General features: G+C 41.1%; 1 protein-coding gene and 1 long non-coding RNA gene across 2 annotated transcripts in view; one reads left to right on the top strand and one right to left on the bottom strand.

Annotated features, from left to right (window-relative positions):
• The window catches only part of LOC101849008, a 9,661-nt gene extending 6,956 nt beyond the window's left edge, over positions 1-2,705 (top strand). Inside the window, exon 5 of the mRNA XM_005109595.2 lies at positions 2,012-2,705. Within this exon, the coding sequence (XP_005109652.1) occupies positions 2,012-2,407 (396 nt within the window). The 3' untranslated portion in view covers positions 2,408-2,705. The remainder of the gene's footprint in view (positions 1-2,011) is intronic.
• An 841-nt stretch (positions 2,706-3,546) lies between these two features.
• Positions 3,547-10,519, bottom strand: LOC106013325. The gene is made up of 4 exons (XR_001185317.2): positions 10,424-10,519; positions 7,590-7,737; positions 6,733-6,819; positions 3,547-4,027 (listed from the first exon to the last, which is right to left on the bottom strand). It is a non-coding gene; the product is annotated as an uncharacterized LOC106013325 (long non-coding RNA).
• Between the last annotated feature and the right edge of the window lie 1,542 nt (positions 10,520-12,061).

The following is a 12,061-nucleotide window of genomic DNA, read 5'->3' as shown; positions in this document are numbered from 1 at the left end:
GGGGGTCAGTTGTTACTGTCGTGTTATACTCTGTGTTGTCAATTTGATGTGCTCATCTTCCCTTGAACAAGATAACGACCTAACCTATTTGCATAATGTGTCAATGTAATTTCGCGTTGGCCGTGAGTCTAATCTGCATGCAGTAATAATCGTTCCGATGGTAGATGATGAAGAAACAACAACAAGATTGTTGTCTTGAAGGCCAAATTCCAAAAAGGGTCTGCCTGTTAGTAAATTGTTACAGTAAATAATGTCTTTGAAGTATCCTCCCCACCCCTCCCGAAAACCCCCCACACAAAACCCCCGAACAACAAAATAAAACAAAACAAAACAAAAACAAACAAAATAAAATAGCAACCCAAAAATACTGCCTCTTGTAACACTTCATCCAACATTTATTCCATTACAATTGCGTCTAAAGTATTCAACCAGATGCACACACACACACACACACACACACACACACACACCCCCACACACACACACACCCTGCCAAAAAAAAAGTGGATCCGTTCAAAAGATATCCGAGAGACAGTCACCGTTACGTCATTTCTGTAATGTCTGTCAGTATAGTATCATCATTGTGTAACTCGTGTGTTTTCTCCTTTGTTGACCCTAAAATTACAAAGTTTCGCATCATGTCAAGCTTTTTCGAATGCAGTTTTTTTTAACATCTCGAAAACAACTCTGAATAATCTTACAATTTTGAAAGAACAGTTTGAACATTTGGTTTCTGATCTCGTGGTATTAGTAACTCAAAACGACAAAAAATGTCAGATAGAACTTTGCCATTCTAAGGTAGCGTGTTGCTACGTGTCTCCACTGCCACCGGACTAATTTTACTTACGCTCAACGTTTTAAGACTTTGTTCACAGTGTTGGTCGTTACTGGATGCGGTGTAGGCAACTCTGATGGGTGGTTGGCGGGTGCTTTGGTGTTGTTTGCTTCTTCCTTTCTATTAAACATCTATCGTCCTTATCTCCCTTTCTTCCTTTTAATGTTTGTTGCTTTCTTGCGACACCTCTAGTCTTCTGGTGCTCATATGACCTTATGTAGTTGCGAGCCCCACAAAACCTCTACTAAAACTTTAAAAAAAACCCTGGTTCGAATGCCTATCCGTGGATCGAGTCCTGTCGTTCAATTGCAAGTTCCGCCTCTTACAAAAACTAAGAATGTTGAAAGGAGCGTTAAAAATAATTTTATAACCATACCATTCCCAGTCTGCTCATGACAGGGAAACGGCATAACGGACACGTGTTCGAATCTTTTTCTGCAACCGTGTTGTGAGAAAATGTTAATGTTCTATGGTTATGTTTCTGAAATAGGTATGTTGTAAATTGTGTGGAAAATGGAAAAGGGGGTAAAACAGCTCCCCCCCCCCCTCCCCCCGGCCGCTGCCTCCCTCTACCATGAAACCCAGCTTCACATTGTAACTTATATTTTTAACAGCTTATGTCAATTGGCATTAATTAAACATCGGAGATGGACAACTTTACTTGTGAAAAGCATATTCATGATTATATTATCTGGGGTGTAAAATTCCAACTCTGTCAGAAACTGAAGTGCGTCTTGTGCAATAATTTCGAGAGCTGCTGAGGCAGAATACCGGTTTTGACAGCACAGCTTGACTAGCCAGGTGTTATAGCGCTGTGCATGACAACCAAAACTGAATTGAAATGGGAGTAAAAGTCTGACGTCACGCTAAACTTGACAACCGAATCTGAATTGAGAAGGGAGAAAAAGCATTAAGTAACTCTAAACGAGACGACCAATTTTGAATCGAGAAGAGGATATAAATAATATGACCAAACCCTAAATTTGACTACCAAATCTGAATAGAGAAGAGATAAAAAGTCTGACGTAGCTCTTAATTTAACGACTATATTCAAATTGACAAGGGGGTATAGCTTGAATAAGTATAATGTAATTCTAAACTTGACAACCAAATCTTGATTGAGAAGGGGGTAAAAGTCTGGTGTAACCCTAAACGGTGACCCGTCTTGTTCGACAGATTAAGGAGGTGTTCACGAAAACGGCCGGCATCGATTGCACAACGGAGACCGACTTCGACCCTCTTCACGTCACCGACAGCAACATGTCCGTCCTGTCGGGGCTCAGCGAGGTCTTGGGGCCCAAGGGAGAGGGAGACGAGACCGTTCTGGGCCCCACGCCTCCCTCAGCCGGAGACCTGGGCCACGAGGCAGACGGCGGGAAGGCCGGAGTTGGAGGTGTCAAGGGCTTGCGTCTGAACTACTTGAGACATAAAATGGAGGTCTATGAGAAAGAGGGTGGACTTGGACGGGGGTCAGACTCTGCAGGCGGCCAGGAAGGGGAGAGAACTGGGGAAAACCAAATGGGAGAGACGGCGGCTCGTGGCAAAAAAACAGACAAGGGAAACAATGTTTAGCGAGAATCGAGAAAGGCAGATTACTCGTGACGAAAAAACAAACAAACAAGGAAAGACAACCCCCAAAAGGAAAACAAAGCGAGGAGATACAAGACGGACCGACTTCCAAATCTGAACCAGCTACCACGCAATTTTAGAGATTGGGTTCGCACATTGTTGGCGTTTTGAGTACCTTTAAATGCTTGTCGATCACTCTTAGTTTTAGTTGTGTCTATTCAGTTTTCAAATGTTCTTTGGAGATGAATGCCTTTGAGCTTTCCTCAATTAAAAGAAATAAAGTTGTGACTGAAAAACTCTCTGTGCAAGGCTTAAGGGTCGATTAGAGGGAACACAAATGTGTATGCCAGTGAGTGCACATGTGTGTATGTGTGTGTGTGTGTGTATGTGTGTGTGTTTTTGTGTGTGTGTGTACGTGTGTGTGCGAGTGAGTGTGTGTGTGTGTGTGTGTGTGTGTGTGTGTGTGTGTATGTGTACGCCTGTGCAGAAACCTTCAACTTGCTCAAATTGCCATTGTTATGAATTACCCCTCAGTGCGGAAGGCAATGGTGATTGTGCAATGGAGAGCCCGAGCCATAGATTTGAATTCTACCATCTCATAAATTGTGCACCGTCCTGGCCGTCGCAATTTGTTCTCGAGAAAAACTTCTCTGAGAAGCATGCGCATCGTGCAAACCAACTGTCGTTACAGTCGACTGCGCGCTGCACACACCCCCCCCCCTCCTTTTTTTCTTTTTTGCCCTTCATTTAGCTCCAAATTGAGTCAAAATAGTGAGCTTGATAGTGAACCAGAAGCGCGCCAAAGGGCACAGTCTTTGATGTCATAATATAAATCTATGGTCCAAGTAAAAACATTGACTTTCCAATAATGTCAGTACAAAGAGCAAAGGTTGGCCCACTTATTGCTGAGTAGTTCAGTTTTTGACTTGCGTAATCAAGAGTTGAACCTAATGAATACCATGGTACAGTTAAAAACAAAACAAAAACAACAGCAACTACAACAAAACAACAAACAACAACAATAAAACAAATGCAATGCAAGAAGTGCCCGTGAGTACACTTGTCTATCGAAAACAAAACAACAACAAAAAAAGCAAAGCAAAGCAAAGCAAACCAATGCAAAAACTCAGAAAAGAATGGAATCATCAGTATTGTAAGATCAAACGTCTGCTTTTATTTCCACAATTGCATTTACATACATTTAATTCATTCGTTGGTATATCCTAGGAGAAAATTAAATTATCCGAAGTCCCTCTTTTAGAACAGCGACGCTAAGAGAAAGAAGAAAACAGCGAAAAGGAACCAAATAAAACAACCACAGAAAAGAACAGAACCAGCTGTAACTTAAATTGCAAAACATCCAGTAGACCCTGATGCCACGGAGAAAGGTGTTCACGAAAGTGGCAAATGTGAGCTTCGTCTCATTGCTTGAATCGATACTATCGATTTTGTCACCACTGAAATTGATGTGATATAAAAGGATCGCAGAGACGAAACCATGAATCAAATCAAAACTCTAAAATTTGTCAGTGATACTCAATTAATTTTGCAGGTGGTGCTTGGGCCCAGGCTCTTTTCTCTCAGTTGTCAAGCTGTCTGGACAGTTTACTTCTGTGGCACCTCCTGAAAACAGAAACCAAAATAATCGTGGTTGATAGATAAGCTATAATTTAAAATAAATTATTACCCCTTTCTCTTAGCCATCAGAGTAGATCAGGGATGTTTGTTAAACTCAATTTGTCTAGACGATTTCTTTTCTTAGCAACACGTTCTTTATGTTTGGGGTAAGGTTCTGTATTTTGGAGATTCTGAGGATGGACTACTTTAAAATTTCTCTCGTTGGCAGGATATATTTGTTCGCCCGTCCCAATGCAGCCCGTAGTCTTGCATTTGACACCCCTGGAGTAGGTTCTCAAGTCATTGCCAAGTAATTCAAATTTGGCTCCACGTATAGAGTCTACTTTTATGGTTGCATGAGTTTTGAAAGTATGGTACACTTTTACCTTGGTATGTGGAAGTGGATCCTTGATCTACTGAATATTTTCTTGCTTATCAAGATAACGTATTTAACGCCGATTTCAACACTGTGGGATTTTTCAAGAGATTGGAAAGATCTCAGATCTAGCTTCCTTATCCATCAGGACTAAGCCAAATGGATTAGGGAGTCATGAAAACTCCCGAGTTGTCCCAGTTTGAAAGTGATTTCGGATTCGAGCTAGTGTCTTCCACAATCTAAGGTAATGGTGTGCCAGAGCTCAAGCAGCCACAAAAAGCAGACTCATCACGTTGAGTCAGTCTTGAATTGCTTGACAACGCCTGGAGGACCTACACTGTAGGCCAAGTGACTGGGAATCCTCTTTAGGGACGTTTTCTTATCAGCGTCTGTGGTGTGGTAGTTCGGCTCTTCGCCGTAGCGCGCACAAGGCTCGAGCTTGCTTCCCACCCGGAGTTCAATCGGATCGAGCACCTGTATCAGCTGTTCCCTAGGATACTGTATTCCACTGAACCAAGGCTAGCTCAGACACGGCTTCCAGCTGTACTCTGTATGGGGGCAGTCATTTTAGTCAGATTCGCCGCGTGGGTAATAGTTGTGTCGGAACCCTGGCTCATTGTCCAGGTATCTATCGGTCGTTTGGAACCTATCAAGCTGAGATTTTACGATACACAATGGCTCCGACAATTTCATTAAACATTAATCTATTAATTAAGGGATTCTGGAGCCATAACAATATCCCCAACTTACAGTAGTCTATCACTTGAGCCTGAGCTATATGTCCCCCAACAAGCATTGCCGCCTGACAGTTTTGGGGTTGATTGAACCGTTAACCACAAAAAGACTGAAAGCTGTCCTAATTTAATGCCAACTCACTGAGCGTTGATCTCTGACCTTGCAGGTCGTTAGAGGGCGCCAGTGGGAGGTGTTACTTCTGTTCTTTCCCTATGTTATTACTGTCTGTCAGTGTTGCTATCCCTTGCTGTTGTTATCGTATCAATGTCGTGCTTCTCTTTACTCTAACAAACTTCTGACTTAGAGGTTTTCGGGCGCCCACAGGTGCCTCGTCTTCCAAGTTATTCCGTCCCACATAAATAAACGGCGTCGGTAATATACTTGCTTACATTTTATTGTATTTTCACCACAAAAAAGCAATGCGTTCGATTAAAAATTGCGGGATTCTTGCCCTTCGTATGTGAAAACCATTAGACATCATGCACTTCTCCCCTTGACCATTCCCATAATATGAAGATCACCATGCTGATGTGACGTCATAAATGAATACATTTAATTGTTTTTACTACTGGTACTTTGGCAAGAATATGCAACACAAATTGCCTTTTCAACTCCGTTCACAGACTGTAAAAACTCTTGCTACTTTCTTCTTTTTTAAAAAGTTATGACCTTTTTCATTTTACTTTTCGGTCAGCCCTTGTAACTTGATATGGTGAGTGGTTGGCGGGTGCTCTGGTGTGGTTTGCTTCTTCTTTCCTATCAAACATCTATCGTCCTTATCTCCCCTTCATCTTTTTTATGTTTGTTACTCTCTTGTAACAGCTCTAATCTTCTGGCGCTCATATGATCTTATGCAGTCGCGAGCGCCGTAAAACCTCTACTTAAACTAAAATTTAACTTGGTATGAGAACTCAAAGATCGGGGAAACGTCTAAGAAAACCGACATTTGGCTTGTCTAAAACATTATTCTATTTATCATATCAGTGAACAGCAAGGTGGCGTCGGTAGCCTTGTGGTTTGGCAACCGGATTCATAAACTTGAGATTGCGGGTTACGGGTTTCGAGCCTCAGCTCGGTCCGACGTTGTGTCCTTGGCAAAGATATTTTACACGAACTTCCCCTTTGCCTCGGTCTTTTCGGAAATGGATGTTTAACTCGGAGGCCCCGCCTGGAAAATAACGTAATAGTTTTGATCGAGGCATTAAACTTTTACCTCTGTTTTATTTTGATCTAGTAAGGTTTTACGGCGCTCGCAACTGCATAAGGTCATATGGGCGCCAAGTGGTGGATGTCAACAGAGAAGCCCAAACAGGGAATCAGGCTAACTCTGTGAGACAAACATACAAAAGAAGTAGAGGAAATGACAATAGTAAGGATGAGGAAAGAAAAAGCTGCAGTTCCCCCTAGATCTAAGTTGTTCCGGCACAGTATGAGCATAATATTGATAAATCAGCCCATTTACAATTCTATTGTGCATAAGAACAGGTTAACATTCCTCTTAAGGAAACTTTTACCATTTCACCATACAACACCATACACATGCAAGAGGATGTGCCCCTGGTTATCGCACAGGAAACAAAACAAAACGACTGTGACTTACAGTACGTTTAGTTGGAAGATCCTGGACAAAGAGGATCAATAATTGAGTCGACTATGCTGCAGAAGGGAGTGTCTTGTGTCGCGCAACCTGTTGGGGAAAAAATACAGCAAAAAAGATTTAAAAATTGTGAAGCATTTCAGTATGGTTGAACAAATCCGAATTTCAAACAATATTTCCTCCTTTCCTGTGAGGGTTCCCTTGTCAATTTAAGTAAGAAAAAAATTCCATAATGTCTACGTTCCAGTCAAAGTATACCCCATCCCCTTCTTCTCACTTTCTGAGGGAAGCTGGCGAGTGCTCTGGTGTTGTTTGCTTCTCTTTTTTTATATCAAACATATCGACCTTATATCTTCCCTCACTTCTCTTTGTAGGTATGCATGTTAATCTCTATTAACACCTCTAATCTTCGGCACTAAAATGACATTATAATTTGTATAATCAGTGCTATAAAACTGGAATTAAAAACCTATTTTTTAAAATTAATACGGATTACCCCGTTTCTCAAAATCTGGTCAACCCTCTCCCTCCCCCCCTTCTCCGCCTCTCACTCCCCCCCCTTCTCTCTCGCTCCCCCCCCCCCTCTCTCCCCCCTCTCCCTCTCTTTCTCTACACTCCCAAATCCCCAACACACTGAAATCTACATTTAAAAAATATCTTTAGGGATATGATCTCATCTTCAAATATGCTATTTGTTTAATGACCCTACGGCTATCTCCTTATTGCCTCCCACTCCACCAATACAATTATAAGCATATTAATATGCATCGTCTTGCTTACCCATTTGTGGCAAAGACAAATACATACAAGCATTTGCGCTCGCAGACAGCTATATTCGTGTCCTGTGGACATTTACTAACCTGAGATGCTATCGATGAGTTGTACGAGAAAGCACAACAATTCTTCAATGAATTGCGCTTCCGCCATTGGGAGGATAGCAGCGATCAAGCACAGAGCTAGGAGCAGACGTGAAACGGCCATTCTGTCCTGACTTTTTGTCTCTGAGACCTGAAAGAAAAACGACAAAGATTCAGTACAGAGCCTCAAATGGAAACGTTCTCGCTAAATATTTAGTTGATGTTAAAAAAACAACAACAACAAACTAAACCCCCCCCAAAAACAAAACAAAAACAACAACAACAACAACCCAACAACCCAAAAAACAAACGAAATTGTTCGAACATACACGTTTGAGGTAAAAAGTTTAGAGTAATTTCCAAAATAGAACGGATTTTTTAAATGAATAATGGTTGCTTATTCCTTATGTAGATAAGTCAATGCCCTTGAACAGCAACACATGTGCGATGATTGTAGGTGTCAACACAGGAAATTATTCGGGCGTTTTAAAGTATTTCAGACGAAGGATCGAGCTATTTTTTTAGTGTTATCTTTGTTTAAGTAGACAGACCAGTTGTCCGATATATGTTTTACAGACCAACGAAGTATTGGATCGATTTGTAAAACCTCCGATACGATGTGACCAATTATTATTTTGGCGGACAGCCGTGAAAACCTTCTAAAATCCTTATATTTACAAAGGTCCCGTTAACCGGAAATTGAACAACGGTCTTGCGCACCTAAGTCCGAATTTTATTAGCAACAGTAACGATTGATGCCCAGAAACAAATGTGAGGCATCGTGGTGAAAAAATCAGGCGCTCGTCAAAATAATGAAATCCGAGAAATCAGCATTTTTCGGCCAGTTTTGGAAATTGTTTCGCATTTTCTTTGGTCTCAACACCCTGTATGTTCACCAAAAACACTTTTATGTGGGGTTTTTATTGAAAGACGTTGATTAACCCTATCCTTACGTCGTGTTCTGCTATCGTATCCATACGACGTGGGGAACTCTGTGCCACCACTTTCCAAAAGGAAATTTACTCGTTAATCCGATCCGTACGCTTTGCACAGCAGTCTGTCAAATGATTTTTTGAGAAATAGTGAAAGCTTCAAAGAGATCTTTGCACAAGAAGTATTCTAAACTGTGAAGAATACAACCCCTGGGGGTACAAAATGACCCCACAGCCTACGGATAGGAATTTAGATTTGCAGTTTCCAAGGACTCTTAAGCTACGGAATTTACCCAACTTTGGTGGTCATTTTCTCGCCAATTTTACCTCTGAAACCGGACGACCCCCACCTCCTTCAATCGCAAGTATCTCGACTTCTATTCAAGAAAAGGATATTGTTTTCATCACAAGCAAGACAAATGAACAACCTTTAAGATAATACCAATAACTCTATATGCCCAAAAATTGACCAGCGCCCAATTCCACCGAGTCGTGAAACAAATGAAAACACTGAATTCAGGAGTTTGAATATCCTTATACTGTTCGCAGCTTTGACACACCGGTACCCAATGCATTAGAGGCTTCTCTCTAACCTCAATTGGTATGACTTTTGATTACCAAGCGGAGGACTTGGGTTCCAATCTTTAACAGAATAGAACGTTTCTGAACCCGTTTTGTTGGAAGAGATTATGGGATCTTTTAGAGTTCTGGGGTTATAGCTGGGCGTCCTTGTACTTATACTCTAAGCACGGCTGTCGTTATACCACAGAAGGACGACAGTGGCACAGCGGACTTTGAGTTATGTATGTTGTTGTCTGGTAAGTGTTTTACGGCGCTCGCGACTGCATACAGGTCATATAAGTGCGCGGGACACATAGTTAAACATTTTCAGCTTGGTACGAATTAATTTTAACGTTTGCTCAGGTGGGGCATACTCTTAACGATTTTTGGACCACCTATAGATCTTTAACGCGCGTAAATTGCACACAGGACCTCCGAGATTTTTCACCCTTATCTGAGAAGGCTAGACTAGGTGTTTGATCGTTCCTTCCCTAATATCAGGGGTGTGGTTGAAAGACACCAGTAAGGAGCTAAAGAGTAGCGGTAGAAAGGCCACATAAAGAGTCAGGAGGCCAGAGGAGGGAGGAAGGGGGGTGGGGGGGGGGGGGCAGAAAGGAGACGAAAGCAGTCGGACATATCATGATTAGAGAGGAGGAACAGAGGTGGAAGGAGAACTTTTTCGAGAAAAAATGTTTCCGTCGCTGTCAGGTTTCGATCTCTGGACCTATTGAAAGAGAGGCAAACACCATAACCTCTAGACCGCAAAAGCCCCCAGACTTTGAGTTAGACGTCACTATAACTCAAGAAAAGGAACATACACTGTACTCATTATTATTTCAAATATCTAGGTATCTAAATACTTTGACGTTATTTAAAGTCGGTAGGTTTTTTATACTTTTAAATGTGTAGTTTTTCCTTAACTAAATAATATACTTCTCACGCACGTTCCAAAAACCACACAAGGTGAAAGCACGAAAGCAACAATTCGTGTATGTTGAATAACAACCTAACACTACCGGTCCTGCACAATGTCCGTCTAAGCTCTGACTAATAATAAATAATAATAATAATATTCATCCATTATCTTGAAACTGAGATACTCTCTGGTATTGTTGGTAACGCAATGGAAGAGATACTTGAAAGATAAAACATTATTAATGTAGGTGTGTAATATACTGTAATCTGGTGTTTTTTTCATATTTCCTTTATCTATTATTTATGTTTATGACTTAAAAAGAAAGCGGAAATGAAAGAACGACCAACATAATCAATAGAATCCTCTTAAATAGTTTTTCTTTCACTCAATCAAATTATAATGATCTCAAACTATGCGAGAATACTTACAATAAAACTCCTGTTTAGCAGTGGTGCATTGAAAGTATCCCCTTTGGAAAATGAACAATGAGTGTGTGTGTATCAATGTTTGTTGGTAGGTATGGCGGTGCAATTACCATACGGCTTCCCTTCACGAATAATTTACCATTAGAGAAGGCAGCCGTGGGGCAAGGGATGATCTCTTTAGTGAGTTCAGTGTAGATTATCTGCCTCATCCCAGAAGATGATGCAATGCAGATTCAGGTAAACTGTGATTGTCCGTTGGACAAATACCAAAGCCAGTCACCACGCTTGACCATTAGTCACTTTTTCCACCAACGGTCTCGCAAGAAACTTGTTTGTAATAAAACTGTTTTCTCAGTAAGAGGAGCTGTTCTAGGGCGAACACAAGTTAAAGACAATGTTATTTAAAAACCAGCCCTAAGGAAAGTAAACTTCTCACATCCCAAACAGAACTATTCTTTAGCACCTCTCCTGGTCCGCTGATCATGAATTCTAACCAGGCTTCAGTTTCAAAAAATGGATTGACGTTCTTGTTTAGTTGTGAACGATCGATAATTAGTTAAGAGTCTGGACCCCAATTTAAAGCCATTCTTTGAATGTGGGTGGGGAGCCATGACACCTCCACAAATAATATCTCTGGCTCAAGAATGCCCTTTTATGTTTCGATGTTTTTTCTGCTTAGGGCCTAGTAATGAAAGTCGGGATTTCCTGTCTACATATAAGTGCTAGGTGGAATAGCGCTACCCCAGAAGTACAAAGTCCTATCTGCCATTTTTGGCCTTCTTGAGTTAAAAAGACTATGAGATAAAAAAAAATGTTTTATCTGCTCATTCTAAATCGTCAGATTATTAAGAGTCGTTATCTACATATTCAAAGAATAGCATTCGAAAAAGCTTGAGATCACGTTAATGTGAAACTCTTTTTGACGTCAAATTTATCAAAACTAGGTATTTAACAGACAGAACTTTGTTATTCTAAGGTAGCGTTGGGCCAAGTTTAATTTGTTCTAAAGTCTTGTGTAAGTCATGACTGATTGCTGAGTTTTCGTGTTGCCTATTGAAGTGTAGTCTAGAGTTTTGGTGCGAGTGTTTTGCGCAGTTTATCTGTTAAAATCTTCTTTTTTTAAGTGCCATCTCAATTATTATGTTGATCTCTTATTGGGCAAACGCAGAATTGAAATTTACAATGTATTTAACCTTCAATGACTCTCTATACCACCTCCCCCCCCCCCCCCCCCTCCATTTTTTAAAGTTCTACTGAACGTCGAAAACGGCCCCTCCCTGATAAAATGCTATTACAGATCAAAACTGTGTTAATGCATTTTGGGGGGTAGAGGGGGGGGGGGGGTAAGTGTTTTACTGCGCTCGCAACTGCATAGGGTCATATAATGAGTGCGCAGGACACATCAAGCATAATCAGTTTAGTAGGAATTAAATTTGAATTTTCCCCGGGTGGCGGCTGAAGCCTTCTCTTATCGATTTTGGACCACCAAGAGATCTTTAATGAGCGCAACTTGCACACGGGACTCCGAGATTTTTCGCCCTCATCCGAAAAAACTTGGTGTTAGATCTTACCCTGAGATCAAGGGTATGGCTGAAAGATAGCAGTAAGAAGGAGCCAATGAGTAGCAGTAGAAAGGCAGCA

This window comes from Aplysia californica, unplaced genomic scaffold (genome assembly GCF_000002075.1).
Source record: "Aplysia californica isolate F4 #8 unplaced genomic scaffold, AplCal3.0 scaffold00795, whole genome shotgun sequence".
Classification (NCBI taxonomy): domain Eukaryota; kingdom Metazoa; phylum Mollusca; class Gastropoda; order Aplysiida; family Aplysiidae; genus Aplysia; species Aplysia californica.
The sequence above is the reverse complement of the archived record's forward strand: the minus strand, read 5'-3'. Positions and strand labels throughout refer to the sequence as shown.